At 36.0% G+C, this 8,643-nt stretch overlaps 1 protein-coding gene across 2 annotated transcripts; it reads right to left on the bottom strand.

Moving 5' to 3' along the window:
• Nucleotides 1-251: 251 nt before the first annotated feature.
• Nucleotides 252-4,431, bottom strand: LOC128869640 (fibulin-2-like). Of its 2 annotated transcripts, XR_008455356.1 has the most exons (5): nt 2,702-4,431; nt 1,919-2,573; nt 1,608-1,838; nt 1,175-1,543; nt 252-1,076 (listed from the first exon to the last, which is right to left on the bottom strand). XR_008455356.1 is itself a non-coding variant. In XM_054112210.1 (4 exons), the coding sequence occupies exons 2-4, from the start codon at nt 2,461-2,463 to the stop codon at nt 1,381-1,383; spliced, it is 939 nt and encodes a 312-aa protein (XP_053968185.1). In that variant the 5' UTR covers nt 2,464-2,573; nt 2,702-4,431; the 3' UTR covers nt 252-1,380. The 2 variants fall into 2 exon arrangements, 1 of the variants encoding a protein (XP_053968185.1); XM_054112210.1 differs by having other exon boundaries at nt 252-1,543.
• Nucleotides 4,432-8,643: the final 4,212 nt, after the last annotated feature.

The following is an 8,643-nucleotide window of genomic DNA, read 5'->3' as shown; positions in this document are numbered from 1 at the left end:
GACTTATTAACGTCTGATGCACAATCGAAATTGAACATATCCTTCATGAATTTGATAAATGTTTCGTAACTTTTCACGTTTGTGTAAATGTAACTTGATCAATTCCATTGCGATTCCATTTACCTCCTTCTCTATATCCATACAAAATATCTATCAAACAAATAAAATTAAAATTTTCTTTTGAAAAATGCAACCATCAGTATTTTTAAGACGTTGTCACGTTAAACTATCGTCAGTAAACCGACTTTAGAGACAACCTCTTTTTTTTTTTAGATTTTATTACGCTTTGAAAACATTTTATTTATAATTTGAATATCCTTATACATACATATCTACTTTTTTGAATATACATTCATCATTTGGTTAGCTTTACTTAGAATTATTTTTTAAAATTTCATCGGCAAGAAATATGAAGCGGATATCATCAATCCATGCCAAACGTCTGATAATGAGCAGCCTTTTTTTCCAATGTACTCCGAAATTCAGGTTTTTTCACGTAAACGTCCTCGAATCGTGTATTTGGATACATTAACACCGCTTTTTACAGGAACTTTCCGTTTATTTATGAGGGCCTTCGACTTCTGCATATATCATATTTTGCTGCAGACGTAATATTCTTGTACCTTTAGGTTCTGTACATAGGAACACTGCTTCAAATAATTTTTTATGTTGGGAAAAATTCGGAACCTATAATGTCACTTATTTTCATTAATACCGTTCAGTTTTATAGATGTATTAGTATTACACCCTTTTTGGGTGTTTGGCCAAAACCAATCGGAATCATACATTTTTTGATGATATGCTTCACCAATGAGTTATTTTTTTTCATTTTTTAGTTTCGTTTATAATAGTACACACGTATTTTATTAATAGTACACAAATTTAAGAATTAAACTATTTTTGTTAACAGCAAACAAAGCTATTTTTAAAAATGTTAAATTATATAATATTAAATGTTAAATTACATTGAAAGAGCAAAATTATAAAGAGAAAATCTGGCAAGCCACAAAATAGCGTATAAGTCTGCAACAGCTCTATTTTGAAATTGTCCGATTATTGGTGTTGGAACAAGTTGGCTTATGGAAGAAAATTACATTTACAGATTTAGAAAATATCAACAACGAAAAAGTTAGCCGGGTACTCGTCCCTCCTGAAAAACTAAAAATGAACTTACCATATTTGAAGACTAACCCAACGATTTATTTACTTTATTTAAAAAATCTTTTGCAGTGTACTATATGGCCGTTTTGGATAACTCAACTTAAATTACAAAAAAAAGCAAAACTTTGTACAAAATGTAACACGCAGTGCAGCAACCACTCTCAACTTTCGCGTTCGTGCTACATATTTTCTAATTACATATGCATGTATATGTTCATATTAGAAAGTGTGTTGGGACACTAAAATAAATATTTTAGCAACGCTTTTGCCTCGAGGCATGCCGTTTGTAAACACTGTCATACTGAGTTCCAGCTCGATCTCCTGTGGTCCCTGCAGCGAACGCTTTAGTTGCAGGTGCACTTCATGCTTGCCCTTTATGGTACTAAAAACAGGGGAAATCGGTGTCGCATATTTAAACACAATATATACAATGTTGGTATACTAACTCAAAATGGTTGCCTAACGCCTTCTCGATGTTGGCTGCAGCTTGAATTTTTATAATTTTCAAATCAAAATCTATAGCATCATACCAAAGCGGTCCACGTAGGCTAAATATGATCCTACCTTCAGGCGGTATACTTAACTTGGAGATCAGAGTAATGAAATTATATGTATAAGCAGATGGTTTGCTATAGCATTCATCGCCTTCACATAGGTTGTTGGTCAAACGGCAGCGACTGTATGGGAAGCACATTCAAAAACGAAAATAAAAATCAGTAGATTAATGATGAATAACTAATTTATTTACTATGCTTACTTTCTCTGATCCGGATCATTAACATAACCATACTGGCAATGTATAGTAGTGCATTTGAAACTTCCATGTATATTAGTGCATATGTCGTTACGCCCCGTACAAAATTCACCTGTCGCACACTCATCTATATCACGGCAAGTGGTTTTATCTACAGACAGCAAATAACCACGTGGACATGAGCATTCATAAGAACCAGGTACATTATTACAGTAGCCCATACAAAGTGTGTAAGTTTTGTGCACTTCGCATTCGTCCACATCATTGCAAGTGCGATTGTCTGCACCCAGCTCGAATCCTTGGTTGCACGTGCAGCGGTAACCACCCCAATAATTAACACACTTCTGTTGACACAATCCCTGAATTTCTTGACACTCGTCTACATCCAGGCAAATATGTTCATTGTCTTTGCTCTTTTGAAAACCAGACTTACATTCGCAATAATATGAACCAATTGTGTTTAGGCAGTGAGCATTTGATGGGCATACGGTCGGATGCGCTTGGTCACATTCATTTATGTCCACGCAAAGGCTCAGGTCATTTCGCATGCGAGACAGTTGATGGCCTGGTGGGCATGAGCAGATATATCCACCATTGCGATTACGACAAATTTGATTCTCGGCACAATGATGCTCTCCAGATTCGCACTCGTCAATATCTAAAGAAATATATGTAAAGTAAAATAATTTCACTTTTTAATTCAAAGTTGCAAACTCGCCTATATCTAAGGCAATATAAATATAAAGTAAAATAAGTTCACTATTTAATTCAAAGTTGCAAACTCACCTACGCATTGCGTACCATCCGGTGCAGATTTGTAGCCTGCTGAGCACTGTAATAAGTTTTGACAGCGATATGAACCATTTGTATTAACACAACGTTGATGCGATCTGCATGGATTCGTTAAAATACATTCATTGAGATCTATAAGGACAAAAGTGTTTCTGTAATGAGTCTGCTTAACTACTTGCTATTTTTGCAAATTTCATTTAGTAATCCGTGCCCCCTTAAGAACGGGTATTTTGAATTTTGCGTACTCTTTTGTTGTCGGTAGTACAACGCTATTTTTTGACAGTTTTAAGGTTGAGAATTGAAGTTCCCTCATGTAATACGAGGGGTGCCTTTTATATGTCGGGACTAGAGAACAAAAACAAATTTTAATCATCGAAAATCACTTTATTGTTTCTCAAAATATTCTCCATGAAGATCTATACACTTGTGCATGCGTTTGAACCAATTGTCGAAGCACTTTTGCCACTCTCAATGAGGTACCTCCAAAACATGCATTCTGAATGCCGCAACCGCTTCTTCAGGTGTCGAAAAACGTTGACCTCTCAGCATGTTTTTTACGTACGGGAATAAAAAGAAGTCATTCGGGGCCAAGTCAGGACTATACAGCGGATGACCCATTAATTCGATGTTTTGGGTGCTCAAAAATGCAGTTGTTTGAGCCGATGTGTGAAAGCTCGCATTGTCCTGGTGAATCCTGGTGATCCGTCTTTGGCGATTGGTTTTCCTAATTTCTTGGAAGACAACTGGCAAACAAATGGTTGTGTACCACTCAGAATTTACTGTTCTGCGTTGTTCTAGTGGTACGGTTGCGACATGTCCAGTTTTTCCGAAAAAACAGGCGACCATTTGCTTGGAAGTGCTTCGTGCGCGAAAAACTTTTGTTGGATTTTGCTCATCTTGAAACACCCATACATTCGACTGCTGTTTACTTTCGGGCTCATACGCGTAAATCCATGATTCATCACCTGTCACGATGTCATAGACGTGTTTCGAGGCCCCGCGATCGTATTTTTTGAGCATTTCCTTCGACTAATCGACATGAGCCTTTGTTTGAGCGATTGACAAATTGTGTGGGATCCAACGCGAACAAATTTTTTTGACAGTCAAATGCTTATGCAATATTGAAGGTATGCTGGTCCCACTAATGCCTAAGATTGTCTCAATCTCACGATAGGTCACATGACGATCTTGCAATATCAGTTCGCGCACAGCATCAATGGTTTTCGGAACAACAACTGATTTTGGACGACCTTCACGAAATTCGTCTTGGAGTGAACTACAACCACGATTGAATTCACCATACCATCGATAAACACTGGTCCTTGATGGAGCTTCATCGCAAAAAAATGAATTAAGTTCATCCATGCAATGTAGCTGAGTTAATCCACGTCGAAAGTTGTAAAAAATAATCGCACGGAAATGTTCACGATTTAATTCCATTTTTGGACCGAGATGAATCTTTTAAGTTACTGTAAACAACACAAATAGCGCTGGTATTTCAAAACGTTCTGAGTACGTAAATGTCAAAAAATGTCAAAATTTGCGATACAGCTGTCAGTTGCCAGATTGCAACACCAGGGTTGCCAAATCCTGACATATAAAAGGCACCCCTCGTACAGGTACACCAAATAAACTCGAAGACATAACACAACCAGATAGACAGTTAGAATTAGTTAAACAAACACTCGAGCGAGCACACAGGGGATCCAAAAATAATGTAAAAGAACTATGGTATTAGAACAATACTATTGACCGAACATAAAACAAAAATGTAAGGCAAATACGGTGGCCGCCGTAGCCGAATGGGTTGGTGCGAGACTACCATTCGGAATTCACAGAGCGAACGTTCGAGTCTCGGTGAAAACACCAAAATTAAGAAAAACAATTTTCTAATAGCGGTCGCCCCCGACAGGCAATGGCAAACCTCCGAGTGTATTTCTGCCATGAAAAAGCTCCTGATAAAAATATCTGCCGTTCGGAGTCGGCTTGAAAGTGTAGGTCCCTCCATTTGTGAAACAACATCAAGGCGCACACCACAAATACGAGGAGGAGCTCGGCCAAACACCCAAAAAGGGTGTACGCGAGAATTATATATATATATAAGGTAAATACGAACGAAATGCCACAAGAGAACCATTAAAAGAATCAGACGTACCAACCCAACCAGGGGAATACATACATATAGATATTTATTTTAATGAAACATGTTTAGCAGTAGTAGTTCTCAAAATACATAACTATCAGACAATCAGACTCAAAAACAGAAATGGACAAAAGAGTAGAAGAAATTCTTATCAACAAATTTCCGAACTGTAAACGATTCATGACAGATAACGAAAGCTGTCTGAATACACCAATGTTAAAACAAATGTGTATTAAATACAATATCAACAAAATACAGACACCAATTTATACTTAGATGAAAGGCAAACGGTCAGGTAGGACGTACGCACAATTCCATATCAGAATTGGTAAGAATATTACAAATAAAGAGTTCAACATTAGCAACCGAGGAGCTATTTGTAGCTATAAAGGAATTGAACAACACAAGCCATACCGTCACAGAAAAAAAACCAAAGGATATACATTTTAATCTAATAACATACAGCAAGGAAGACACAGTGAAAACATTGAAAGACGTATCGGAGAAAACATTACAACGTCTAAACCAGGGAACTAGACACCGAACTTTCAAACACGGAGACCAGATACTGGTCTTAAGGACTAACATTACAAGAAAAAGCGACAGTCGTTGCAAAAAGTAGGTAGTGCAGGAAGATCGTGAGGATACGATTTTGACCAAAGAAAGAAAAGTTATTCACAAAGACAACGTAAAAATCGCACAGTTACAGGAGACGACAATGAATTACCTGATATTTGTAGCCATGGTCATCATAATCGCAATTCAAGCAGAAGGAGTCACCAAAATAACAACCCACAACCATAACTAACATAAAATTGATTCTAGAACCGACGATGCATACATATTTATTTGACGAATTCACATTTTTATTCTACGTAACTAATTGACAAAAAATTACTACATCATACGAACTATTATTTAATAAGAACTATAAATCCTATCATTGATATTTACAAATATCCTATCATAAATAATCATTGTTAACTATTTAAATTCACATCACTTCGAACTAAGCATGTAAAAATTTTCACCGACGAAGAAATTGCCCTTTGCAACAATATTTACACTAGAGTGAATAACTGTAAAAATTATTTAGGCAAGGACGAGATACTAACATTAATTCGGTACAAATCGGGACGATTTAATTTAGGGAGGGGAGAGTTAAAGAATGATTTCATTCACAAATAATAAATGAAAATAGTTAAGTAAATTGTAAGTATAATCATGCAGGGCTAAACAAATCCAAACATATGTATTTTAGGAATAACAAAAGATAAACATATGTTGAGAATAACAAAAGATAAACATATGTTAAGAATAACAAAAGATAAACATATATTAAGCATAACAAAAGATAAACATGTTTTTCCTAAACACCAAACAAAGAAACTAATACACAAGTCGTGTACCTGAAACAGTAAGATGATGAGCATAAGTATAAATACGACTGTCAAATATATTGGCATTCAGTCCAGTATTAACATAGTGTTAAGAACTACCCTAAGAATAGATTCGTAAAAATAATTTTTTATAATATATATTTTTCAAAGACAAGCAAGTCTTTAACTATCTTCCAAGTCTTTAACTAGATGTAAGGTTTGTCACATAACGAGTATATACTAACACCAAGAATTGTAGAATACAGGTTTGCCATATCGCAACGCGTCAAGACTTCAGCAGAGTAGCAAGACAAACAAAAATAAAAGGAGTAATAAACGAAACAAGTTTCAAGGACTCATAACACTGTGCTAAAAGAATTAAAATATGTTTAGTCCAGGTGTTCCACAATATTTTTCTGATATGATATAGAAAATAAGAAGAAATTTATTTTAACAAATATCTGCTTCAGTAATTTTTTTAATTTTATACCACTATTTAGAATATTTATCTTAATTTAAAATGTCGCTTATTATTATTAAGGATTAAGTGTTAATATGATAAAATAAGGCATAAATAAATATCAATAAAATGGTTAAATAAAGAAATAAAAAACGCAGCGCTAGCAACAGAGGCTTTCAGCTGGCAGGAGAAGAATTGCTGGTTTATATATGTAAGGTACGTCGTAGAAGATCGGAATGACCAATGCCTCGGCGAGTATAGGGTGTAGTATAGTTAGATGGGTGGAATGATTGGTAACTTGGTTTAGTACCAGCTATTGGTTTGCTTGCAGCTATTAGTTTGGTTTGCTTCTTCTGCTCTATGAGTCGATCCTCTTCACTTTTACAGAAGAGGTTTGATGTGATGGTAGGAGTAAAGCTCTTATCCTTTTCAGTAGTATCAACGATTGTATTGACGTTGAAGCATGAATATCACATGATTCTGATTTTATGAGGGTGTGAAATCGGAATATATCTTATGGCTCCAATAATGTGATTTTAATTATTGTAGTTCTTTATGGCCTAAACAGTACATATTATCTGTGCATATGGTGAACTTCCCCTTGGTAGTTGCACGTACGATGACTCTCCACTTTCCTTTACGACAGCAAGGGAACTATAATTCGCTTTGGAACCGTCGGGGATGATTACCTGCCAGCTAGAGCTTTTAAGATGAGATAAAATTTCCAAGAAACGCGCGGAATACTCTGTCGATGTCGTATTCGATTTTGGCATATAGCTTAAGTCGTTTATAAAGGATGATTTTTTCAGCATCCTTGGCGGATGATGACCATCTCTCGTCGATAATTAGCGTAAGTGCAGTCCATTGTCTTGTGCAAAAGAGGCGCATTTGAAAATTGAAAAAGCTTTCTTAGGAGTTCTTGTACTCACAGCTGCCGAATGAGAGTCTTTTTGTAGAAAAGCATTACAATTGAGGGCAAGAAATACTTAGAATCTAATACTATACCTATAAACTTAGAACTATCTTGTAGGTATTTAACAGTTTTGTTTCCTACAAATATGTAGTAGTTTAGTTTTATTGGAAGAGATTGAAACACCTGAAGAAAGGGGCCATGAGGAAATGCTGGATAGATTGTCTGTAAAGGTTGCCATTACAGCATTTATGTTTGGGATTTTGGATAGAAGCAAATGTTAGGGAAATGGTGAAAAATCGTTCTAAGCTCATCAAAAGCTTTAGTGACGAGGATAACGGATAGAGGTGAACTCTGCCGGGTTCCCTTGGGAAATAAAAACACTAAGTTTACGAGAGGATAATTTAATAAAATGGTAGATTCCTGGCTCAACCTTCCACTTGTTGAGCAGCCTTAAAACGACCTACCTATTCGATCAAAAGCCTTGGAAAAATCTAATAAAAAGGGCGAAATATAATTTCTCCTTGATAGAGTTTCCGAAATAAAGTTATCAAGATATAAGAGAGCCTCAACCGTACCATGTCTTGAAGGCAACTTGATTGTGGGGACTTAGCTTATTTGCATGCACATACCATGATAGTAGCAATGATTTTTTTTTCGTTAGAAGTTTCTATGTTGATGTTGTCAGGTGTTGACCCATCAGTCCGCTTGGTCAGTTTAGAAGTAGATTCTAGGTTTGAAAAGGGTTGGGAGGCGGGAAATTTTGATTTTGGAAAATATAGGGAAATAATCTCTATCATGAAGAGCCATAATATTTTGGATGAGAGGGATGCAGAACAAAGCGCAAGGTTAATATGTGTAAAGAATAAATGGGTAAAAAAGTGGGTGGGAGATCCGTCATTTAGGATAATTACGTTGGAAACTAGGATGGAATATTCAATTGTCCGACCTTTTGAGTTGGAGGAAACGGACCTCCAGAGAGACTCCAAGAGTTAAAAAAAGCCAGCTACTTAAAGGGTGGTGAGAGGAAGAAATTATGTTGTG

Source organism: Anastrepha ludens, chromosome X (genome assembly GCF_028408465.1).
Source record: "Anastrepha ludens isolate Willacy chromosome X, idAnaLude1.1, whole genome shotgun sequence".
Lineage (NCBI taxonomy): Eukaryota > Metazoa > Arthropoda > Insecta > Diptera > Tephritidae > Anastrepha > Anastrepha ludens.
Note: the sequence above shows the minus strand (reverse complement) of the source record. Positions and strands in the feature narration are given on the sequence as shown.